Below are 27,554 nucleotides of genomic sequence, written 5' to 3' on the forward strand. Positions count from 1 at the left end.
TATGGTAACCAAACACGGCGGCGTGTCATCATGCCCAAGTGCAGCAGCTCTCGGTGTGAATGTAGTAAAGCACCGGCCTCTGCCAGATAACTGCACCTAGCGTGAGTCACAATTTCACACTCTTCTTCTTCAAAAGTCCTCAAACCACAACGCTGTGACCACAGCTGCTGTTCTGCCGTTCAAAGCCATAAAGCTGTTCAGCAGATGGATCTCAAAGAGACAAATAAGATTCATTCGAAAATCAATTCGTGAGGCATATCGGCCGCGGTAACATAACATGAAATAATCACACAAAAAGCTAGTCCGTAAAAACTTCAGCTGTTGAGATAAGCAAGCTGTTAAGCGCGTTATTTCAGCTTGCGATGAAATTGGCCTGTCTTTAAACGCTGTCTGATCACAATTCATCATTTAAAAAATACAAGTGGAAACTCATAGGCTGTATGCTACGAAATTTTGTACTGCGTCGCCTGTATCGTTCCACTGAGCACATAAAAAAACGTGAACGCGGTCTCATGAAAATTTGTGTAAATAGTACGCCAAATAAAAACGAAAACTCGTGGTACTGATACGCAAAAACGGGCCTTGGCGTATATATGACATTATTTGGCGTGCATATGATACGCAGTTTTCGAGTACATCGCGTAGCTTATACATATTTTGCTTTTTTTTTTCTTATTTATTTACACTACCAGTAAAAAGTTTGAAAGTATAAGATTTTATATATCAAAAATGTTTTTTTTTTCATTGATAGTAAAAAGAAATGTTTCTTGAGCACCAAATGAGCGTATTAATTTCGATAAAATATTCTAAAATGCAAAACTATCGCTATATTACTTTTTACTGTATTCTATTTTGATGCAAACTAAAACTTATTTGCCTTAAAAATATCAAATAATCTTAATTATTCCAAACGTTTAATCGGTGTTTTGTTTCATGAGCTGTGTACGGTCGGCGTCAAAAGCTAATGTTATATTGTTATGTTAAAAAAAAAAAAAAAAAATTAAAACGTGCTTGTATTTTGACAGTAAATACAAGTAGTCGCTCGTATAAGCAGTCAGTAAAGCAATCAGCCCATGCTGCCTGCTGCACAGCGCCTCTACCGAAGTACGTACTGTACGAGAAACGCTCGCATATCAGTCCTAATGACCGAGGAGGAGAATCAAGCCCGGGGACCTGAGCGATGGTGACGGCACACGGGCAAACACTAACACGACGGGAGCTCGGACGGTCTCGGGGGGGAACAAAGATGTTTGGAGTAAAAACCAGCGACGCTTTATTCAACGTTTCAGCGACAGAGCGCGCGGGAGGAGAGTTTAGTGCGGCTTCGTTCATCGGCGGAGTTTCAATGAAAAGTCTGCGAGCTGTCACGCGTTACGGGGTCCGACTGTAAACAGCAGTCAGCGCCACAGAGAAATAGAGACACGCTTTGAGTTAGCGTTTATTCTGCGTTTGCGATAGTTTCTCGCTGCGCTTCTGGGCTTGTCGGTTCGCTCGCGATGCAGGTGAAAAAGCAGAGGAGCTCCGAGGACCCTCAGCGGGATGATATGAAGAAAAAGCCCTCGTGTTTCTCAAATATTAAGATATTTTTAGTGGCGGAATGCGCTCTGATGTTGGCACAGGGCACTGTGGGTGCGTACTTGGTAAGTAAAGCGATGCTTTCATTTTGTTTTAGGTTAGTTTTTACCTCAGGCTCTGGGAAGGACTGCCCGTACTTATCGAACTTGCTTAACTTATTTGGCTCGCGCTAATCCGTTTCTTTAACCGTAACCTTTCTGTACTCGAGTGCGACGTAGCGCGAGGCAAGACGCGGATGTGAGTGGTATAAACTTATGATGATTTTCAACCATTCATTCTACAATCATGTTCAAGTTCAAAGAGACGAAAAGAAGCGGACATCACTGAGCGTTCAGGCAATAAAGCAGCTGCCTCAGCAAACGTAAGCACAGTTTATAGCTGTCAAGCTCCGAGGAGAAATAAGTTGAACAGTGGGTCAGTAGCTACAAGCCCGTGACAGATACCCTTAAGTGAGACATTTCATATCCACATCAATAAACGCCGTTAAGCAACATCGCTGTTGTAATTCTGCAGGGGGCGATTACCAACCTGCTTTACGTTCAGGTCGTTGGCGTGATGTTTCTTTTATTCGACAGCTCTGTGAAAAAGTAAGCTAAACTTGACAAATCTGCCATTCAAATTTGTTTACGTATTCATTTAACGCTAATGAAAATAGCTCCATAGGAAGCAACAGCATCAAGCTCCGCTTTGTGGAGGTAAGCCTGTCGGGAGCAGAGAGTGGAACGGAGCGGCAGAGATTTCTTCTGCAGTTACTCCGCTTAAAATCCACTCCGGGTTTTACATTCCTTGCGCCAGTTCACTAATAAGAGAGAATCGCTACAGCGACAGCAACTAAAAAAAATACGGATTCAGAATCCAGGATAAAGAGAAGTGTATTGTAGATATCTGAGAGATACTTTTGGTGGCATATATTTATATTATTTGTAAAAAAACAAAAACATTGTGACATATATAAATCATTATATATATATATATATATATATATATATATATATATATATATATATATATATATATATTATTGCTATGCATATATTCAATTATCTTTATGATAACCTCTTTCGGAAGGGGACCATGTCAAAGTCTTTATCCTGTTTTTAGATAAATATTTATTTTATTTTGAATGTAGATGATGTTCACAATACAGCCCAGCAGATCATTGTTAACATGACATAGCCTAATGGTTTTTATAAAAAGCTGACCGTCTTATTACTAAGTTTTATTACAATTTAGTCCCTAACAAAACAAGTGTTGCTGTATTGCATTCGCAAGAATAATTACGGCTGCGGATAATAGAATCCAGGATAACAACAGTCTGCTATATATTGTCCGATTATCTTAGAGATACGCTTCTTTAGTATTACAGGAAGCTAGAGTACTTTCCATATTTTGGTGAACATGTAAGATTTGTTTGCTCATCTTATTTTGACACAACTGTGCTGTTTTGTAGTGTCCAGTATCTAAAAGAAAATTCTCACATTGCTTGCCATCAGTGAGTTGGACACCGCTCTATATAGCATCTTTGATAAGGAAGAGATTTGTCCAGCCATGTCCTCCATACCCTTGGGACGTCTCTGATGTCTGTGCGCGCTCACACCATATTTGGAAAGGAAACAATCATTTGCTCTGTGCCAGAAAGCCACAATACATCATGGGAACAGTCTCAAAGGGGTACACTTGTCGCGGACTGGATTTGTTCCCAGCTTATGGAAATTCTGATGTTTGGAAACCAAATCAACGCCACTTTGCCATTAGGAAAAAACAAATAATAAAGTTGTGGGACTGGAACATGCAGAGATTGCCCAGATTTATTTATACGGATAGATAAAACGTTAAGCTAAACTTATCCTCCCTGGGGTTTTTCCATAGACAAACCAACCCATCAAATTGCTTCAAACTATTTCCAAATATGTCTTACCGAAGCAAACATTTGTGCGAAACGTCAAAAGTTTGTATATACAGAGTGCTCGTTTTTTTAATGTTTAGGTCATTGGGTGATTTCTAACACGATGTCGATATTCTCATATGATAATGTTTTGCTCGAATCCGCTTTTATTTGTTCAACGGTATCAGCACGCAGGCCATGTAGAAACATTTAATTTAATTTTCCGTGTATTTTCCGTATGATTGAATTAGATTATCTCAGAAGCAACTGTAATTGTCCATTTTGAGACGGGAGTATCCATCCTCCTTCAGAGACTGACTCAACGGCTTGTTTCAGACATCATACTCATTCCTGGGCATTGTGTCAGCTTCCTATGTTTAGCCTCAGCCCTAAACTTGACTTTGGGCAGTCTGGACTTTCCCCTATGCGCTAAGGGAGCCAGTGCCTTTTTTTTAATCTCTTAAAAAAGCTCTCGTAACTTGCGCACATCTTTGTATGGCTTTCAGTACGCATATATATTCAGTACTCTGACTGCGATGCAAAAATGCTGGGGCAGTGTTTGCAAATGTCCTTTGGCAGACGCGTCACGTGACATATCCAAACAAATATATCTGGTTCGTCTAACCTCAACGCTTTACTCTGTGCCTGCTCTGTTCGCTTATATTTGATGCAGTAAGAAGAGTTGATGGCTGTATGGTGTATTTATGACCACCATATTGCTCCCGTGAGATTAGCTGTTTCAAGTAAGATAAAAGCTAATAAGTGACATTAAGCAGAGCTTCAGATGTAGCAGTCTCGAAAGGTCAGTTTAAGTTATGTAAAACCATTCGCAAGGAGTATTTCCGTGGTTAATATTCTTCTGTTAGGAACAACCGAAGAAAACCCATTTAAAGGCATGAAATGAAATTCAACCTTTCCATTTTCTAAATTGCATTGGATGATTCATCCATGCGTATATTTCATTTTTATTTTTCCTGGACCTTACAGTGACAGATTTCTTGCTAGCGATAGTGCCGTAGGCAAACCGATAAGTTAGCATCGCTCTGGATCCCTTTTCAAAAACACACCATTCTAATAACCTTCAAATTCTAAACACACCAAGGCTGTGAAAAGTGAACTATTCCTTGATTCTGATTGGTCAACAGTTATATTTATGATAAAGCGGTTTTCGACGAAGCGGTAATGTGTATCACTGTGCAACACGTTAACTACCCAGCAGGCACACAACTTCATAAGATGTTGAAATTTGGTCAAATCTTGGTTGTGACATCAGGTGACCAATATTTAATATCAATTCAATGTGTGTTGTCAATGTTAACTTGATGTTCAATACTGACGTCATATTGGGTGTGTTTAGGTTGTTTAGTCAAAATTAAGTCCGTTAAGCGTTAAGTCCATTTCAAATTGGCATTTCAAATATTGACGTCCTGTTTCCAGTACCCACGGATTACTTATTTCAGCAAAATTATTGTGTTGGTCACCATTAATTTGGAGCCCATGCCCTTGTGTGGAAGGCCCCATTTTCTGAAGTTCGGAGGGGTCATTACTGTATTTATTAGCTTTCTGGTTTCTTGTTTGGTACTGTACAGTAGGCCTATATCCATCAGTTAACACATGTTACATCTGAACATTGTCTCGTCATTTACTGTTGCTGTCAGGAACTGCTTTTTAGTGGAAAGATAGCATTTAAGTTTGGCATGACTTAAAGCAATGTATTCACAATACAGCATGGTCTCTAGAACCTAATTGCTCACTTAGGTCCTTAGCAACTGGCTTTTTTTAAAGACAAGTAACAGTTTTAAAAATATTATAAGGCAGCATTACTGATGCAATGCATGTCATATATAAATATGCTGAGCATGTGTTAACCACAGATCTTATTTGTTATCAGTGGCATCATCAAACTATTGTGACCTAATGGACAAAGAGTTTCTTCACTTTCATTTAACCAAAAACACACATAAAAAAACATCCGACTTCAGGACGATAGAGCGCAATCAAATGCTAGTTTGTTTCCGCGTGTTTGCCTACAAAAAATACTTGATCCCTGCAGCCGTCTATTCAACTGTTTTTTTTTTTTGAGTGACTACATCTCAAAATCTATCAATAACTGATGCATAGATCCAAATCCACGTTCTACGTGCTTCTTTTTCAATCATTTTTTACACATAGATATCCGTCACATAAAAAAAAATCAGTTGGTTGTTTCGTTGGGACTTTAAATATGCACTTTTTATGCTTCTGAAAATGAGTCCATATGATTTTGAAGATATTTTGCAAGTGCAAAAGTGTCATTTCTTTAGGGGTGTTTTTGTGTTTGGTGCAGGATTCAAAATCAATCTCTTGCCTGTCAGCAAACAATGGGCTGATACCGAAAATGACAGCTTTCATTTATCTTCCCGTCACATTGTCTTTTGAAATGTTGTGATGGATGCAGTCAGCAGTGAGAACAGCCTATGAATCGATTAACAGGTTGTTTTGACTCACTTTACACACTTTACGATACAGTTTTCTACTGGAAATTGCTTGAAAGTACAACACTACAGTATACAATCAATAAAAGAGGTTTGTGCTGCACCCAGAGGAATTAATTTGTGAAAACGGTAAATTACTGTTTTCTACGGGTTCCACCCTCTTTTTTTCAGCAGCTATTGAAATTGCAAGAACTATGGTTGTTCTGTCTCCTGTCATAATGATAAAGCAATGCTGAGTCTCTCTCATGTTGGAAATCAAACACAGATTGCTGGAGGATGCCTGCTGGCGCACATGTTCTAGAAACCATTTCACGCTTGAATGATACAGACTGGTCGTTCAGCACTCAGGAATTTGTCATCATCTATTATGTAAGCTCAACTTGACTCAACAATAACATGATAGACATTTTTGTCTCATTGTTCAATAATTCATAGTCTTTCTAATAATATGGTTTCATGCTGAGGGATTAAAGGGGATGGGCGTGACTATCGGCGGAGATTTGGCGTTAGTCGACACTGCTGGCATGTTGAATGCGTCTTGGCATTAAGGTGGCTGTCTATGCGCCCTATCGCCGTGCCACTGGCACTGATGTACACAGAAAGACCCGGCTATTCAGGCAACAGGTTTCAGCAGGTTGGCAGAGACTCTGAGGCAGGCAGAAAGTGGAGGCAGATGGGGGATGTGGCCTGTCCCGTCCTTTCGTCATGCTTCCAGAACTAGTAGGCTGAGGCATATCTTTGGGCTTGGCAACTGAGCAGAGCCAGTGTGAATAGTACACACACACACACACACACACACACATTCAAGAGGAAAAATTTTGCTTGACTAGAATTCTTAAAAAAAAAAAAATTCTTCTCCACTAATCATTTAATCAAATTTAATCATTACCACGACTACTTTAAGCAACAGATTTATTTGCTGAAAGATGCCAAATGTTCTGAAATCTGTTTCTGACTATTTTGGTGCCCTTATTAATAAAGATTTGACTGGATTCACTGAACTGAAAATGTACTAAAAACTATTTATCAATGCAACATTTCTTAAAATTATTTGAATTATTTAAATTTTAAATGGCTACTTAATTATGTTTGTTTGTGTGTGTGTTTAATGCTTAATGCTTTAATATTCAGCAAATATGCATTAAATTGGTCAAACATGACACCAAAAATATTTAGAATAAATGCTATTCTTTTGAACTTTTTTTCAGTCTGAACTTTTTATTTTTAGCATTTTTATATTGATATTAATAACCATCATTATTATTATATAAGAGAATAAGAGACTTCATTAAAAACATTGAAAAATCATGTTTTCGAAAGACGTTTTTATGCATACGCACACACACACACACACACACACACACACACACACATAGTTTAGTTTATTCATTTGTGTTATAACTTAATTCCTGTTTCCATTATTTTCGTTTGACATTATGAACTAATATTGCTAATGTTGGGATTACTCTCAGATTGCAACATGAAAATGCTTTTTATTGTAGATTTTAGACCAAATCTTAAACTAGTTCTGTACTGGCACAATATAAATGTTGTTGGTAAGATACAGTCTCTTACAATTTAATATTAATGACTTCTTTAACCTTCTCGATAGAACAGTATTCAAAATATGAAGAATGACCGCGTTGACGTAGCTTTGATATTCAAATAATTTCGCCAGTATATGCACGAACAGTACTGAGTTTCTTGCAGTTTATCTAAGTCATATACCGACAGTTTAACAGTAAGGGAGTGAGAAGTGTTTTGCATGTTTCATATTACAAACTGAAAGACGAGACACCTCAAGTCAAGTCAGTGTGTAACATGTGCAACAGTTCTGCATGAAACAGAGCAGTTTGCCGGACTGTCCAAGGTGCTTTCCGATTCAATTGCGTCAGGCTAACTACGGGAAATTCAGTTAAAGCAAACATAGTTATCAGACAGTCATGACAACAGCATCACTTCTCTGTTTAAAGCTCACAATAAACTCATGCACATGCGTTTCAGAAATATCTTCCTCTCCACGAAATTTACGATACAGGTGATATGATCGGGCCTTTCCACACTGCGCAGTTCTATTAACTGAACAGTGCTGTTGATGACACTAGAATCTCCATGATTCACAAAGAGGCCTATAAATAATACTGGATAGAGTGATAACGCCGTCATCAAACACATTTATTCATAGACTTGCATTAAAAGTGGTATAGAAAGAGGTAAAAGCTGTGAGAGAACTAATTACTAAGCAAATATTTGTCCATAATAATATCGTTGCTTAAATGCCGCGATTGACCAATCGGAATCAAATATTCCAGAGAACTGTGTCTGCAGTTAGCCGAGAGAATCTATGCATATTATCTCATTCATCAAATCGGAATGACCCGGTCCGTAGGAATCTGTAGCACAGCATGGAGAGACGTGCAAAGACCGCTACGCAGAATCTGAGAGAGGCCTACCCTAGAGAAATAGGATTATAGTAAAGAGCGTGGCCTCAATAACATGCTCTTTTCACAGCTATGCCATATCTGTGCAGCTCAAAGCTGCTTCATTAAAGTCCCGCGATTGCTCATCAAAGCTGCCTGGTGGCATTTTTTCACTTTTAACAGCTATTTTTGTCATAAGCCTTGATAATGAATGTGTGACAAGTAGCATGTTGATGTTTTCACAGATTGAAAGGATTTGTCAGAATGATTATTTTACTGGGTCATTAGTTTTCTTCTTTGGCATGGCTTTATTGTCCTTTTATTCCACCCTTGTTAGAATAGATGTGTTTGGTTTAATTAGGGACTTTATTGCTTTAATCTGACATGACCATTTCCATCCATTATTGTATCTCGTTTTATATATATATATATATATATATATATATATATATATATAAACTTTAAGCTTTAAGTTTACTAGTGCATGTTTTTCAAATACATTTTAGTATATATTATTTTCAGGCAGATTATTTGACTAAACAACCTTGTGTTAATATCAAATAACAATTGAAAATTAAATGCAGCCTACTAAGCGTAACTAAAAGATGTACATTTTTCTCTCTTTTTTGGCTTTTGTTTTTGGGCTTTTTGTTAAACATCCTGTTAAACAAAATTACAAAATGAAATATTTATAATGTCACATATCACATCACACTGCCAAACAACAACCTATGCTGAATAGTATTGTTGTCTAGTTTAGATACTGAATATGTGATATATGTGAATTGTGATATTATACAAATATTTTTAATTAGCATTAAAGTAATTCCATCATGGAATATTTTAGCAGGGTAATAGATAAGAAAACGATATGACAAATCAATTACCGGAACTTGCTACTGCCAATGCATATGCCGATACAATGCTGTGAGTATTTAAGACATGCTGCTGCTGCGCAAATAACATATATCATAACATGTAGAGGATCTATACAGGCGGAGGTGTAGGTTTTCAGAAGAGCTCTTGAAGCTCGCTGCAAACTACTCTAATAAATGCTAAACAGCCATTTAAATGTAAAGAAGCAAGCTCCTGCCAATCAGCTTATGCCAAGTAGCTCAGTGCTGTGAATGTCACCAATCTGAGTTTCATGACAGAATGTGTGATTTATTCTGCTTTGTTTATCTCTTAGGTGAGTGTGCTGACCACACTGGAGCGCCGCTTCAATCTTCAGAGCGCTGATGTGGGCGTCATCGCCAGCAGCTTCGAGATTGGCAACCTGGCTTTCATTCTCTTCGTTAGTTATTTTGGTGCTAAAGCCCACCGCCCTCGATTAATTGGCTGCGGAGGCATTGTCATGGCTTTGGGAGCGCTGCTCTCTGCATTACCAGAATTCCTCGCCAGTCAATACAAGATCACGGACACATGGAGCAAGGATGTGGGGCGAGACGTGTGCTCCAACACCTCTAAAGCTGACGAACCGTGTGGGAATAGGGCCAACACCAACATGATGTACCTGCTTCTGATTGGAGCCCAGGTGCTGCTGGGTATTGGTGCCACACCTGTTCAGCCCCTGGGTGTGTCCTACATAGACGATCATGTGCGGAAGAAAGACTCCTCTCTCTATATAGGTAAGTAAGCATAATTTATGTTTGCTACATGCTTAGTTTACATAGCCACAGGCAGCAATTGTTTCGCATAAGTGAATTGCACCACAATTATTTAAAGAGAAGCTCGGATCTCCCCTACAGCTTAGTAAGTAAAAAGTAGATGATAATCAGGGTGATTTATTGTGGTTTCAGGCTTTACAATGGCAAGCCAAAAACCACTGATGTATTAAAGTGGAATAGCAAATAAGAAGGTTGAGCTGTTACGTGCCAGAAAGCAGCGTGTGCACAAAACCACTGGATCAATAGGGAAAAAAAGCATATGCGTGTGTGGAAACTTGTTATGTTTTACATTGTTTGCGGCCACAGCTTTCACAATATAATCAGCAGGTGAGCAGTGCTGGGAGGGTTTTAAACATAATTACTTTTATTTTGTATGTGTAAGGAAGAAGGGCATGGAAAAAGAGCGTAACAAAATAACTCTTAAGTGCGAACAGTTGATAGCAGGTTTACAGGTATACAGAATACAGTATTTATTGTGAAATAAATACTCAGAAAAATAAAATACACATTCACTACCATTTGGAGTCTGCAAGACTACAAAAATATCTTAAAATATTAATAGTTAAATATATATATATATATATATATATATATATATATATATATATATATATATATATATATATATATATATTTACCTATTAATATTTTAAGATATTTTTGTGTTTAAAAAAATATGTATTTATTGTATTTTAATTGCAGCCTTGGTGGGCATAGAACTATTCAAATATTACCAAAAAAAAAAACCCATCAGCTTCAAATGATACACATTATATTTACCCCCATTGCAGGTCACAACTTGCATTTCCACAGAATTATTCTGAAAGACCTAGATATGAAGATATGAAGAAAGAACATTACAATTGTCTTCAGTAAAAACACGTGACTGCAGTTTACTTGTTGAAACGGTTGATTTTGCCGTTGTCAGGGTAACAAGAACAAGACAAGTTTCATGTTCACAGAAAACAGGAGACGCATCTCGTACAGGTACAGGCAGCAATTCTTATCAAAGCGCACAGATTTCCGAGTCTCCAAGAAAGTGGGCCGTGGTTTGTTTCACGCGTGTGCATCTCAGTGACGAGGAAGAGAAGATCAGCGTTGAAAAGGAAGTGCCTTCAGTCACTGTTTGATGCATGAAAGTGATAAATCACAATATATGTGATTGCATTAGATTTAAAATATTAGATTGATTACCATGCTGCTATTAATAATAGTAATAATAAAGTGTAGAAACATAATTTTGCTTTAAATTCCACTTGCTTTGAAATGTTCTCATGTGGGTGTGCGTATACATATATTTCATTCCTTCTCTTTTGCAAGCGTACAAAGTATCGATTGTGTTTTTCTGTCAGGTTTATTCTCAAGTTGTGCAAGATCCCCTCCATTTCCTGCTTAACCCTGTTTCTTACCTCAGCTCCAGTTCAGAGTCCTTTTATACATGCAGCAACAACAAACCAGCGTTACAATAGGCTTTCGGGCAGGCGTCGTGCTTGTTTGACAGTGAGCAGAAGGAAATGGACACACACTGATTTCAGTTTGCGAGCTCAGAGGGAGATTTGGAGCTGTGCTTCTCCGATAAGCCGCACGACAGAGTTTGAAGGCAAACAAGCAGCGTTTCGTTTGAGAACAATGTTGTATTGTAGTGGAAGCTGCACTCAGCTGATCGTCTAAATCCCCGTGCTGCAGGCATGGCATGTGCTGCATGAATGGGCCAGATTGTTCAGACATCACCAAGATTTCTTTTTTTTCCCGCACTGCTAATATATTCGCAATTTGTAACACAACAGCATAGGCTGTGTAATTGTTTTTCCTTCCGTGGAAATTGGTGAATGTTACTAAATGCTCGCTTTAAATGTGGTGAACATTATGCATTTCACAGAAGCAGAAACGCATTAATATGCGGTACAAAAAAAAAAACGGCGCATTTTGGGCTAACATGTGGTGTATGTTACATGTATGGTGGTCGGTTGTCATGGTTCATACTATTTGGTGAATCTTTTTTCCGAGTAGTTTTGTCGGCCTTCGTTCAGTGTTGAGAGAGCTGTGGACTAGAGCTGATGATTTATTGAATATTTGCTAACATCGTTAATACTGACTTGATTTTAACACATGTTTTTAGTTTCGCTTCCAAACGTAAATTAATAGACTAGTTTTCTTGTCGTGTGAATTGGTGGAGAATGTTAAGAGAGTGTAGCATCTCTTATGAACTCATTCAAATAGCAATACAAGTGGTTATAAAAATAGTATCAGGTTTATAAATATGTTTTTTAAAAAGTAGAAAAATAGTCTCTTATGTTCACCAAGGCTGCATCTGTTACAGTCATAACAGGGAAATATTATTACAATTTTAAATAATTATTCTATATTTTAAGACCATTTTTTTTGCAAATTAGAATTTTCTGTGAAATTTTCTTTAGTGTCTTGTCTTCTAAAATCATTCTAATATGCTGATTCGTTACTAAAAAAAAGTTTTTTTTGGAATTGCTAGAAATTTTGTAACATTAACATAAATAACAATGTTTATCTCATGGCTAATATGTACATATTTTACAAGGTGGGTGTATATATATATATAATTTTTATTTCTTTTTTTTTTTAAGGTGAGAATGTTTCTTTTGCTCTATTATAAAGCACCTTTCTGAAACTGATCAGTGACTAACAGGCAAACCTTATATAGAAAACCATATATAGGCATTTTAATAGCCTCTGTTGCCCTTTACCTTTAATGAGATCGAACAGACAGCATCTTTGTGTCTTTTATTGGCTGTCAGCAGCATCATTGAATGTGGCTTCCAGGTCAGCCTGAGCTGAACGAGCTGGCCCGAATGTCACATTGCTCTCTCGTGTTTCTGCACTCCTGTGCTCTCTCAGCACTCACCGTGAAAAGCCTTCATTAGTGGAGCACGCGGCGGGATCTTATTAAAAATGTTCATTAGTAGATTCGGTGGTTTAAAGCAAGAAAGCGGGGAAGAAAAGACTCTTCATGGAAGATGTTGCACACCTCAGCTTTCAGCGTCTCTATTATCATCCATCAAGTACTTTTCTTAAATAAGTGCTAGCCCATCTGAAAAGAACACTAAATGGAGCTTTTATCCTCAGAAAACTGGTTTGAGAAATATGCTAATGACAGATGAGACAATTAAAACCTGTTGGCCATGGCAACAGATGACTGACTTATTAAACGGTGATGCAAATTGCTTCAATAAAAAAAAACTTATGGAAATGCAACGAGATGCATGCCTGACATTGCGGTGTTTTGTAATAATGACCTGGGGCAACTGTGTCCATAAAAGCTATTTTTTCTGAGGAGACAAAGGAGACAGCGCCCCCTTGAAAAATTACATTTACTGTATAAAAATAAATCAACACAAATATTCTGATGTTGATAAAGTCACTTGAAAGTATTCACAGTTCTGTATCAGTAAAATGATCTGAATTAATGAATAAAGGAATTAATGGATAAACTAATTAAAAGTAAATAAACAGCTCACTTGCTTAGGGGCCACTGCTTTATGTTATGTCACATTAAATTTTGAAATTACCTTACAGTTAACAAATAAAATACACATTAAATATGATTTTGTTTTGTTTTGCTCTTACAGTTATTATTTTGGAATGATTATAAGAAAAAAATCCTAAAAACAAAACTATAAATTGTACAGAAAAACACTTTGTTTTAATGCATAAAACATTATTTAAAAAATACAAAATGTAGTTGTATGATAATTATGTTTACATTAATTCTCAACTATCGTGTTAAAAAACATTTCCTTTCCCCCTTGATGGTAAATTAATAATAAGTAATAAATATCAGTATTGTTTGACATGAAATTATATACATACACATATATAGTGATATTGTTTTTGTCCGTATTGCCCAGCCTTGCAATAAATCATCCTGAATAGCAGAAGTCAATACGGAATGCACAAACAGTGTTTTACATGTGCGTGTTGTTCAAGTGAGATCAGTAAATGACAGACATGAGTGCTTTTAGAGTACGCTTCTGGACGATCTCTGTAGGAGTGGAGACGTAATTACAGAATGAGGCTGGAATGCCAACCAGCCAGCCATGAGGTGGGTCTGAACTGGCCCGGCAGCACATGCATACCACACAGCTCTATGAAAAACAACTCCCACAGGGGAGCTCGGCTTTTCCTGCTTCCTTACTGTAAGCCTCCCACAAATCTGACTGCAGTGCCAAGTGCTTTTCATCAGCAAACACGCAGATTTAAGCTATTAGGTCATTATCAGTCCCACTTCTCGTTTTAGCTGTAGCATATATGAAGAGACAGAGTATATGGAGCGGGATGTTAGTAGCCAGCTTTAGTAGAAACAATAGGTCAGAGGTCACCTGGAACACTCTATTTGTTTGCAGTTATAACTTTAGGTCTCACATTTGCAAGTTTTGTTTCTTGCATTTGTTTCTCGTAGTTATGATTTTATATCTCACAATGAGTTGCGAAGAAGTATATTTTGTATTGTGAATGTATCTCACAACTGCAACACGTGTTGAAATGTCACCTTAATATCACGCATGTGACATTATATTTTGCAACTGCATCTTTATTTCTTGTCATTTATCATTTATATTTTGGAGTGACTTTTTGTATTGTGCTTTTTTTATATCTCAAAATGCAATTTTATCGCAAGATATAATCACATTGTGAGATATCAAATTCCATTTTGGGTATAAAATCACAATATTAAAAAAAAGTTTTATTTGCAAGTTTTATTTTCAGGCTACAGTGCAAGATAATGAAACTTATAGATCTTAATATTTTCTCTTTATATCTCATTTTTTTCTCATTTTAATTTATATTTTATAAATCGTGAAATAATTGTGCCTTTGTATTTCACAATGTGATTATTACTGTCTGTGAAATGTGACTTTATGAACTATTTCAACTTTTTCTGATAATGCTCAATGCAAAAAACGTTATATCTGACAATTGTGACATTTTTGTACTGAATTGACGTCACATTCTGACTTTTTTTTTCACAGTTTTGGCATAATTTTATATCTTTTTATCTTTATATCTCATCAACTAGTTTTCACAGTTTACATTTAATATCTTACGAAGTCAGTTGCAACAATTTATCATAATTGTGACTTTATATCTGATAATGTGACTGTATATAACACAATGTGACTGCAATTGTGACGATATGTACGATGCTTCACTTTTAAAGCAGAACCGCAGTTAAACAAGGTTTTTATGATGATTTTATTTTTGCTTCTTCAACATTTGGGCATTGGACTAAAGCAAACAAGCGCAGACGGGGTCAGGACTGAAAATGGATGCTGTTCCCAGAGCTCTTGTAACCTTTTGCAGTCCACGTCTAATTTTGGGTCTTCCCACAGGGGCTCGACTGTAGAAATTCACAGCATGTACATACAGGGATCGGGGTATTGCCGTGATGGTCAGGAACGGCTCTCGATGCTTTATAAGCTTTTACAGTGTCAGTAACATGATTCCCGCATGTTGACGTAGATGATTGGATTCATATAGCCCAAAGACAGTGAAGGGACAGCAGCTGTGGACAGAGCTTGTTCAAACACATTAGCCGTGCTCGTGTTTGAATATCGGGTTTCTAGTATAAAAACCCTGATAAAAATCTATACAATTTCTGCAATAAAGAACTATGGATTCTGAAACTCTGATTTGTTGATAAGAATCCCCGGGAACATTTTTTACACTGTAGTACAACATTATGCAGTCAAGTACGGACTGTAGCTAACACAGTGACAGACGGGAAGGCTGTTTGTTTTTGTCTCTGGTTAGGTGGTTCTGGGAAGACTTAACCCAGACCTGCTCTGGTCCTCATCACACCACCCAGGCCAAAGAAGTTATGACAGATAAGTGGCTGGTGGAGGCAGGGGAAACAAAATTCCCACTTTATTCTGCTGTAGGTGTAGACGCAGGACGCTGGCAAATGTTTTTCAAATATAAAACACACATATCATATTCGTAGTGTGATCTTTTATCAGCGTAATGCACATGTTTAAGGCATGTCTAAGTTTTGGGCCTGCTCTTAACGCGTGCATCATTTTTAAATAGTAATCACTATAATAAATATAGGCAATAGCTATATGGGCATGCATGCAACAGTGTTAATTTTTTATGTGATTTGGAGAATGTTAGCATTGCATCACTTGCTCACCAATAGATCATTTTCAGTAAATGGGTGCCGTCAGAATCTTGTGAAGTGAAAATCTTTGTTTCTAAGAAACTATTCCTTTATTTAGACACCATGAAGTGTTTAAATCAACTTTAAACTATTGTTTTTCCCCAAAATATGAGTCCATAATAACACAATAACCATAATCCATAATAACATTTTCGCTGTTGTCATCTCACATCAAAAGTCCTTCAACTTATGCGTTTGGAACTGTTTTAGACAGTTAAAGCTTATACACAGTGCTTGATCTGTGCATATTTCTGTCCTTAATCAGATTTTATGGATAGAGGTCTTGAATTTTAGCCGGAAGCAGTGTTTTAAAGGTAAAAAACATCTTAATGTGGCATTTGTTAAATACAAATATACAGCTTTTTGTTTCTCAAGACATTAACTCATGGAGTCGTGTGGATTGCTTGTAGATTTTTGTGATCTTTTTATTGGTTGTTTGGACTCTCCTTCTGACGGCACCCATTCACTATACAGCAAGTGACGTGATGCTACATTTCTCCTTATCTGTTCTGATAAACAAACACATCTACATCTTAATTTGGCCTAAGGGTGAGTACATTTTTTTTTCTTTACAATTTTTTTTAGGTGAACTATTCCTTTAATTTTACACTCCTGTCTCTGCCTGTCAGTCCACAGGTCTTTAAAAGTTCAGATGTTTCTCTCTATAATTATCAAAGATACTTATGATAATGATTAACGATGCTGGCAAATGCAATAAGATACAATCTTTTGAACGTTGAACTGAATGATCTGAACGATGATGTTTAGTGATCTCAGATGCGTCCCTAAGAGACACGTCAGCATGGCTGCTGCTGCAGTGCTTGACTTCACCCCCCGCCATCAGCCACGCATGCTCACAAGTAATGTCATCTTGAAGGATTAGATTCTAAATGGGTTTTTCCATCTCGCCGATAAGCTTCGTGCCAAGACCGCGCCTTTCTAACTCCCGTTTGTTTAATTTGAGAACAATGAACGTTGTCATCTCTTGCTCTGCGGGGGTGAGAGAACAGTCTCCGGCAGTCCTCTCTCCCAGACAAACCCATTCTTTTCAGTCTCCTGTCAACTCCTGCATTATTTTGCGAGATAAATGCAACCAACCCTCTCTTTAAGTTAGTCTCTAGTGCTTTAGCGCATACTTCTTCAGAGTAATTGGCAGTAGCGCGTAGTCAGGGGTGTCATGCACCTATTTTTTGGAGGTAAGCCATAGTTCGCTTACGTAAGACGTGAGCAAATAATTTTTTTGTGGTTATTGTACAACCACAGAAGCACATTTTGACCTACATAATATTTGTGCAGCACCACATTTTGGTGGGAGAGTTGCGATATGAAATCTGAAGGGTTTGGGTAGTTTGAACGGCTGTGGTGCTCCTGCGGAAAAAGACTAACAGGTAAAGATGGGATATGCTACTTAGAAAGAAACTAATCACGTGGGCAGAAAGCAGCGCTAAGATGATTATGTTGAGGAGAGCTTGTCCAACCTCGCTGAAGCCCAGTAGAAGGCACTGCCTTTGAACTTGGATAAAACTGATTCATTTAAATGGAACAAAGGCAGACATCAAGATTAGCATTAAGACAGCATTAAAATGAGGTTGAGTAACATCACTGGAGTCATCTGGCGTCACTCGCCTTACTTAATCCTATCACTGGTCAATCAGCTCGCCAATCAGACTAAACAAATCCTAGGTAATAGAAAGGAGCTACTTTCCCTTCCAAACAATCTGTGCTAACCACAAACTGTCGTTCGGCCGTGTGAGGGAACAGGATACAGCATTTGAATTGCAAGACCATTTTTAGATCATGTTTTATTGTTTTCATTATTATTATAATACTCATTATTATTAAAAGACAAGACATGGCTTTGCACAATGATTTCCAAGCTTCCATCCTACTCCACTAGCCTTAGAGGGCGCGGTGTCGAGTGTCATTACATGCAGTCACAAGCCAGATCTGTGCATCCTGCTGGCTGCTTGTAATTGTCTTTTTTTTTTTGTTGACATGCTAATGCTTGTAGTCCTGTCAAAAATGGTTTGTTGGAGATAGCTTGAGATGTGGTGACCTAGTCCAAAAGACTGCTTGGAAATTTTCCACCACATGAATTGTATGAATGTCACTGTATAAGGAAATTAAGTGTGAGGTTTATTTTTTTTAATGGAAATATGAAGTTGGTTCATAACATTAATAACTATAAACGTGTAGCACAAATGTTTGAAATCCTGAGCAGATTTAGTAGTTGTTTTATCATTAAAAACCTAAAAAGAATAAATATTTATTTTTAAAAATTACGTCTCCTCATTTTATTTTGTTTTGCTTAAAAATCTGTTCTGTTTTAAAATCATGCTCATTTTTTTTCTTGCATGATTAAGTTTTTGTTCTTCGTTGAGATTCGATTTAGTTTTATTTGCTGTTACTTTTGGAGCCAAATCACAAATTATTATATATTTTTTTCTTCTCACTAAACCTAGAGTAGAGAGTGCTTGGTCAGAGTCCAGCTGTGTCACAGGAGATGGCATTTTGGAAAGCTCTAAAATTGGTCCTGTTTCAAGCAGGACAGCTCTGAATATCCCATGAGGCCCAGAGAGCCTCTCATGGGACTGATGGTGGTCCTCAAGCTGAATCAACTTCCACTTGTTCACCAATCCCCATGACCTTGATAACCCGTCAGTGCTGTAATCTGGGTCACAAGTCTCTGTCTCTGCTGATTACAAAGCGGATTTTTTGGTGCTGGTTGAAAACACGGGGGGATGGTGGCATTATAAAATACAACACATCACATCAGTGGCTTGTCTGATTGTGCAATCTGGCCTTAAAACTATCGGATTGAGATGCTCAGTCCCTCCTTAGGCACATCATTTCTCACTGTCTTTTACTGATCTAGGAATGTTGGCACTTTAAATCTTTCATGATTTGATTAGAATAGCCTGGCCTTACAGATTCATGCTGCCCCCGGCTTTATTGTAAATACCTGGACTCTTTGTTTGAGTGGTTTGTAAGTAGTTGCTCTCTAAACTCCTTCTTGTGTATTCAGCAGTTTGCATTAGTGGTAATTTGAGGTGCGGGGTAAGGTTGTCTAATTAAATGGGTGGATCTATAAGTGTTGGCTAAAATGATTATATTCAGTGTTCGCTCATGTTATTGATTCTTATAGGACATCCTCTATTTTTCTCTGAACATGCCTAGCTGAGTAACACAAGAAGCATTGGTAGTAAATATGCAGAATGGGACTGCACATTAAATACACCTCTAAGATAATGCACAGCTCAGGTTTCCAACCACAATCCGCTGTTTATCCACAGTGTAAGTCGATGGAAAAGTATTTACAGTGATTGAATAAAGTCAATACCGCCTGTGGATAGATTCTGTGGACACACTGATGCACCGGTCAGGTTCATATATATACCTAAGTCTGTGAGTCTGAATTAATAGACAAAAATATTGTAAGAAAAATGTCTGTTTTCAATTATAATAGCATTTTTTATTTAATGAAAAACAATGCCTATTTGAGTGACTTTAATGTGTTTATTCCTTCTGAATAGTAAAAATTTATTTACCAAAAAAAAGAAATTACTGAACTCCAAACACAAACTGCAAACATTGAGCAGTGGACACTCACCTTCCTTCAGATATCAACTTTGACCTTTGACACCATGTCAGGACATGCCACTTGGCATAATATTTCTACAATTCACTTTTATCTCAATATCACAGTCTTGTTTGTTTGAAAGATCAGAGTTGCAACTTTCTGCCAATATTAAAGATTATACGTGGCAGATCTTGTCTATTTACCGCTTTCCTTCCGGATGCAGTACAATTAGCACCTAATTACCAATAGCAGCCATGCTTTGCTCTAAGGGGCTTCTTTATTCAGTGGCCTGGTTCATCTCTGAATACAGCGTGGAAGTATCTGGAGACCCGCTGTTGGCACCGTTATACTGATAATTAGGCCAGGACACCTGCTGGAGAAGGCTGGACCAGCTGTAGTCAATACTGCGGCCCCCTCCATCGGTGCAGCTGGAGCTCTTCACCAATAGGCCCATGGAGACTTCAGGCCTGCTGCTTCTTCAACACTACTGCCTGCTTATCTTCTCTCAGGGCTTTTTCTGTGTTTCTGGCTCTTTGCCCTAGGGAAACATCTGACACAGCAGCCAAAGTATGCTGGTTGCCAGTGGCCAGGACATAGCTGCTGGACTTCTGTCTCCACTGTTTATCCGTCGTTCCGTCTTTTGGTTTTTGTCTCACTCTTTGCCCTTGTGGTGCAATATGAACAGTCAGGATGGTCTGTTTGCAAACATGCCAGCCCTGGTTTCGTAATTTTATCATATTCGTTGTAATGTGAGGCCGCTACGAGCTATTATTATACAACCAACAGCCACTAAGAAAGTGCAATGATGCAGAAGATAAAGGGACATTTGTGATCAGTTCCTTTATTCTACATTTAGACGAAAGGAACATTTAGCCAATGTAATGCTTGACCATCATCTGAACAAGACTTAAGGGGTCAAGGCTTGATTGGTTTACATGATTCAGTTATCCCAAGCTATTGTTTTTATTTTATTTTTTTCAGTTGACTTGTTTTTTTTCTTCGTTTGACACTTTTTTTGTTTGACTTTTGCTTTTTTGCTTTGCTTTCCTTTTCGTTGAGGGCTCTTTTCAACTAACAGCTTTCTCCAGCTATTTTAGACCTTCCTGAATAAGGCTTAACAACATTATATGCCTTGTGATCACATCATCGTTGACTAAAAGATTTTTTCTCCACAAGAGCATGTTTCATTTATTCACACATTCAGCATCAGTTTGTGTGTGAACATATAAGCTTGTATTTCTTGTGAGTTTTGCAACCCTGGGGTTATTTGGGATCCTTTGAAGTCAGTCAAAGAAAGTGTACAGGTACAGATTTCTATCTTTCTTCAAAAGGCAGGTTGGCGTATCTTATTCCTGTGAACTCGACTTAAGGTTAACACTGGCCTGTGATGCTGCTGGCACGCTAAATTATTTTCCAAGTATGTGTTAAGCTGTTTTGATGAAGACGCTGGAGATTTAAAATACTGAAAAGCCAGGATCAACACACATTGTTTCTTAGATCGACTAAGTCAATATAGCTAATATAAGCGGTTGTAGAAGGCAAATCGGTCGGAAGCAGGGTGTTTGCAATTTATTGCGTTTCTTCTAAAAGCCAAAAAAGAGCTCCATATAGTGTTTTTAATAATGCTTTCATTTTTAAGCGATCCATCTTCACTGTATAATCACGTTATATGTTTATCTGTTGTTCAACTGTTCCTGCTTATATTTGCATTCAGAACTCATCCAATGAAACACTAAGGCTGTAATTTAATAATAAAAAAATGTTTTGTTCACTTTAAGCATTTTCTATGGATACACAGAACACTTGTGGTCTAAACCATATCGTCTGTCCTTGAAAGACCCCATTTCTCAAGTATAATTGCTGTTACTATTATATTCTTGCCTTTGGCGATATAGACCGTGTGCTATTTGTTGCGGTTTCAGGCTATGGTTCTCAGTACTGAAGAGGAAACGCATTAAAGAGCCATCAGCTTTTTATACTGAAGTCTAATGCGAGGTCTCAACCTTACAAGAGGTTTAAATCCCACCAAAGAGTTAGTCAAGAAGTGTTATAATGTGTGAATATTAGATAAAGAACAGTATACATAAGTGCATGGAAGTGTTATACAGTATGCTTTAATGTGTGCTTTTAGAAGTTTTCTCCTGCTTTCGCTCTCTTTGACTTTGTCATGATTATTTAGTACAATATGGCGGAGAACTAAAAACAAGAAGTTAATTAACATACGACCTCCGATAACTCACACAAACGTTCTAAAAAGATACTTGCTCCAAGCGTCTAATGCTGCATCATAGTTGAGATGGGTTTTGAGTTATAGTAGAATATCCCTCTGATGTTATGTTGTTTGTTGCAAACTAATCTGGTCATGTTGCAGGTACGACAGAATCAGACATTTTTCTTTTTTATTTAAAAATGTATTTTTTAAAGAGCAATTACTTGTTGTGCCATTATGTACCATTTCATTATGATGCGCCCATACCATAATCAACAGCAATAATGAAAAGCAGCATAATCTATAAGCATCAACTGCCATTTTGGCTGATGGGACCCTAAATTCTGTGGATCAAATAGATTAAAGGATTATCTGTTTTATCAAAGCTTTTTTGTCCTCAGCTCTTCATGGGTTCTGTATATAGCCATATATGGATGTTTCTTCAGCTATGGATAATTTTGGCCATGTGTACTAGTTTATCTAGTTTGTCCACTAACCATGTCCAGCTGTGTATATACATTATATATATATATACAGTACACTACTATTCTACCAGGTATTTTTGATGTTTTTGTGTCCCAAAAGCTGCATTTGATCAAGCATAAATTAAAACAGTAACATTTAAAACGACTGCTTTCTCTTTTATAACGTAATTTTTTTCCTATGATGGCAAAGCTGAATTTTCAACATTATTAATACAATTTTTATTTAGTCCTGACTTCATTCCAGTCAGAAATCCATCCGGTATGCTCATTACCTTTTATTATTGATGGGTTTTTTTTTATACTTTTAATCGTTTATTGATTTAAAATCTTTTGTAGCGTTATACATGTTTGTACGGTCACTTGATCAGTTGAATGCATTTCATTAAATTTTTTTTTTTTTTTTTTTAATAATCCATTGTGTTTTATGGCATTCTGTTATTGAGATGACTGTGTTGGAAAACTGCTGACAAAATTACAGGTTAATCGTAAATTTAATTATAGAACAATCGATTATAGAGTTTCAAAACCTTGCTTATGATAAATATGATAAATTTTAACAGTTGTAGGCTGATCTTAATAAAAAAAAATTGTCGACAATTTATAAAGATGAAATGCTAATATATAAAAAACAACAGATGGAACATAAAAGTCCCTGAAGTTGAAGAAACACCCATCTAACGCCATAAATAGCCATTACAGTGTGTTTGCCTTCTCTGACACATTTATGCCCATAAAAACACTGAAGCCATAATGTCTTGTTCTCCTAAGTAAAGATTATATTACAATTGCCTAGTGAGATATTGTTATAGCAATCTGTGATCGTGACACAAAGCACCGGCTCTTTAGATGTTCGGGTGTGTTTGCTTTCCTGCAATGTGTTGTTAGAGATGTGTATCTCTTGGAAACAAGTTAAGAGAACAAATCCGCGGGAGTCCACGGATGCTTGTCACAGTGACTGCTTGTTAAAATGAAATGTGGAAAGTGACCCGAAGGAAGACATTCAGTGACCCTTCACAAGCTCTATGATGGTCTATAAACCAGAGAATACATTTCCTTTCTGTTTTGAATGCCAACATTCGTTCCCCGCTGTCACTTTGATAATACGAGGCATGTCCATCAAATGCTTAAAAAGCAGTGGACAAGTTCACTTGATCTGACCGGAGCGAAATAAAAGTGTCTCGGATCATGTTCTGAGGCAGCTACGAGCTGTATTTGCATAATCATATAATCATAATCATCATTGTAATCTGTGTTCATTTGCGTTTAGGTGGCTGACTCATAAATCTTTAAGCATCAAACAGCCTGGGTGGTCTAAAATAGAAATCCACGTTCCGCTAAATCCAGAATGTGTGTGTCAAGCAGGTTGTGAATTATATAATCTGAGAGATTGCTTATGCCCTTTTTTCGCCTCGTGTTCCAGATGCCAGACGGAGTAAAGTTCTTAGACGGGGGAATTTGAGAAAAATTCCTCCCACGCCCTGGGAAAACCAAACAGTCCTAAACTACTTGGACAGAAATCAAAAGCCTCCTGGCCTCTAAACGTCCCCGCATCAGAAAAGACGTGTTCGTTTGTGTGTGCAATAATGCACCATAGGGAAAGCGCGTATTTGCATTGGGTTCAGCATTAAAATTATTTGTTTGCACTGGGTTGCTGGGTTGACGTGACCAGTTTTGCCACGGCACGACCGTGGCTTCATTACATAAAAGATTTTCTTTATTTAGATAGATGGGATTAAGGTTTTTGGTATTTGAAATAATGTTTGAGATTAAGGCTGCGATATTTCTAGTGCAATCTTTGTTTTGTCAGAAACCGAGTGTCAACATCCCAGTTTAGATTCAGACTGACAGGCCTCTGGTCAGTGGCGTGTAGCATTAGTCTGTGAGTGACAGACAGTTTGATGTATTTCAACAGCAGGGGAGAAAGGAAGAGAAGGGACACGTACATTTATCCGATCAGGATTTTATTGCATGATATTGTATCAGAATTCTAAAAATGAATGCATAAAATAAATGGTTGTAAACTGCATGAAAGTGAACTGGGAATTTTTAAGGCCATATTCACTAATATAAATAATTCAATGCGACTTGATGGCTTATAATTGCTTATATCTGAACTGATGTGTGTGACGCATCTTACAGCACCATATTTATGTGAGAGCTATTGTGTGCTAATGTTTTTCAGAGAATAATGACATAAATATTGATTTACTCACTGCACAAAGCTATTTTCTGAGGTTTTTTAACCATGATTTTAAATAGAGCGTACAAGCCACTCATTCATTTGGTTTTTCTGTATTCTTTTATTATTCTGTATTTTTTTTTTTCTTTCTTACTCGTTCATGGGTCAAAGACGATAAGATGTCCGCTTGTATAAAAGTGATTTTATGTACATAGAAAGCACATTAAATATAAAGTGTCTACTTTTTTGGAGCACAAAATGTTAAAATTTGGTTGAAATAATGTTACATTGTCATTTCGTCTTTAAATGAAATAAGTGGCTGTGATATTCTTCAAAAAATTCACCTTCATGTTTCGAAAAAAGAAAGAATGGAACAATTCTATTTTTTCCAGTTTTGAGTGAGCTGTTCCTTTAAGAATGTAGAGTTATCCAGTAGTTGTCTTAGACACGGATTTAGATTTCTATCAATAATGCATGTGCCCTCGTCAGTCGGTTGCTTATCAGACACACAGGTCATCTGCCATCAGTCAAGTGCATGTAAAAATATAATAATGCTGTTCATGTTTGCTAATAACAGTGTGTGACTGCTTGAACTGATGGAGTTACAGTGCAACAAGTTGCAAAATTGTGTTACAAAACTCTTGAGCTCCCCTGCAGAAAATGAAAGTAATGCACGTTCACATTCTGAAACAGGAATGGAAGAAAAGAAAGTGAAAATTTCAGTCTGACAGCATGAATAAGTCCCTGACCTGACTTTATGTGTGCGTAATTCTTGCTTTCCTTCGCTGGGTAAATGTCTAGTCCAATCGCTTCAGTGTCACTGTGGATGTTTTTCACTGTCAGTCTGTCAGCAGGCTCTAAAGGGCACACGTTACATACAGGAAAGCACTCATTCTTTTGCTCTAGTTTGCTTTCTTTTCATTTTTTCAAATTTTGACTTTGTTGTCATGCCACACAGATTTGTGATGGAATATAGTACATAGTTTTTTAGCATGAAAATGCGTTAGATATAACACTGCAGTACAGTGTATGCGCATGCTAACTCATGCAGCTCATGTGGGAGTGTGTGTGTGTGTGTGTGTGTGTGTGTGTGTGTGTGTGTGTGTGTGTGTGTGTGCACTGTAATAATAAAGTGTACCGTGAAAAAAACTAGCAGCTGTTGTTGCAGGAATTCCACCTTAAAAAAATACAGTAACAACATTTTTGGTTTTACGGTTTCAAGTTAAATGTACAGTTAAATACCGTAATTTCATTAACTAATATAGTGTTAATATACCAACCTATTAAAGTACTGAAATCCGTTTTGTACATTTGTAATACACTGATAACATGATGAACCAAAGCCCATCACAGTCAGCTTTTAAATACGAACACATATAGAAGGTGCTCAGCGTCTTTCACACAAACATTAAACACCATCATGGCTCATTAAACTGAAATATGCAATAAACATGAATTTAACAAGATTAGATGTAACATATAAACCCAATAAACATAACTGATAAGAAAAAAACTAAAGAAAGAAACAAAAGGGCAAGTTTTTTCCCTGTAATTTACAGTTAGCTATTTAACAGGTATTTTTTACTGTAGCATTTTCAGTTTTTTTCTGTTAAAATCACTGTAATTTTTTACGATGTGAGTGTGTGTGTGTGTGTGTGTCTGTGTGTGTGTGTGTGTGTGTGTGTGTGTGTCTGTGTGTGTGTGTGTGTGTGTGTGTGTGTGTGTGTGTGTGTGTGTGTAATTATGTACACAGGTGGAGTTGCTTTGTAAGCTCAGTCTGGATTATGACAGGTAAAAAGTCTCTTGCAGCAAGTTATAATGAACACAAAGCACTCGACTGAAGCTGTGTACCTGTAGGGACAAACATTTTTTTAAAAAAACAGCATTTGGTTAAATCCGAATTATAGTATATATTAATAAATAATATATTACGGTTGCAGTTACATCAAAATTGGGGGCAAAATAGAGTTATTTTCATGCCAGTAACCAAAACTTTTATTGTGTGAATAAAGGCAAAAGTGAATTTAGGCTAATATTAATATAATAATAAAACATTGGCTAAAAGATTATGGTATAAGTATATACTGTGCATCTTAAATTTTTGTTCTGAAAAACTAAAAATGTACTTAAATTTAAATTGAAGTACATACACAACATATAAAACCAAAGAATTTAGCAGCTATTTCTAACACGGGTGTCATAACTGAAAAGCCCATTGTTTACTCACTCTTTTCTCCACAGTGCTTTGATTCCTTTGCACTTCACATATTTATCATTTCTGTCTCACGCTGAATATAAGATTGAATTGATAACTGCTAAAGCCCTGTTGAGATGCCTGCGTGTTCAATTTTACAAAAACGGGCAATTGTTTTGGATATTGAATAAGAATATTGAATATCATTCGTCTTATTAATTATCCTAAACGTTAGCGATTCATCATAAAGTGTGATGCATTATCATTTAACATACCGTGCATTTAAAGCACCACTTACAACAAAAATCGCACATTTTAATTATTTTCGATGTCAAAATTATGGTTGGAAATTATACCTTTTTTTCTGAATTAAATTACAACATGTTGAATTTATTCTAAAAAAAATGTAAAGTAGACACAATTTACTTAAGGTTTTTTTTAGCTTTTGTAACGCAGATTTAATAAGGGTTGTTTATGATCGTAGACACTTAGCTGATTCACGTGTAATTCTCAGTAAATGTCATTCTTTTCTGTCCGCTAAAGAGACATTTTAGGCAATAAGAGGCCGCGGCGTTATACCATTATGTCTAGGCTGCGCTGAAAGTGGATGTTAAAATGTGGAACAGGCCACACATAAATATTTTTCTTTGGTACCCCAACAAGACTTCCTGGAAGAAAGAGCCGTTTAAAAGGTAT

General features: G+C 37.0%; 1 protein-coding gene across 2 annotated transcripts in view; it reads left to right on the forward strand.

Moving 5' to 3' along the window:
* Positions 1-1,089: 1,089 nt before the first annotated feature.
* Positions 1,090-27,554, forward strand: part of slco3a1a (solute carrier organic anion transporter family member 3A1a) — a 52,598-nt gene continuing 26,133 nt past the window's right edge. For both annotated transcript variants that reach the window (XM_043263974.1, XM_043263973.1), the window contains exons 1-2: positions 1,090-1,640; positions 9,544-9,982. In XM_043263974.1, the coding sequence (XP_043119909.1) occupies positions 1,497-1,640; positions 9,544-9,982 (583 nt within the window). In that variant the 5' untranslated portion in view covers positions 1,090-1,496. The remainder of the gene's footprint in view (positions 1,641-9,543; positions 9,983-27,554) is intronic.

The sequence above is a fragment of the Puntigrus tetrazona genome, chromosome 18, assembly GCF_018831695.1.
Source record: "Puntigrus tetrazona isolate hp1 chromosome 18, ASM1883169v1, whole genome shotgun sequence".
NCBI classification, from domain to species: Eukaryota; Metazoa; Chordata; class Actinopteri; order Cypriniformes; family Cyprinidae; genus Puntigrus; species Puntigrus tetrazona.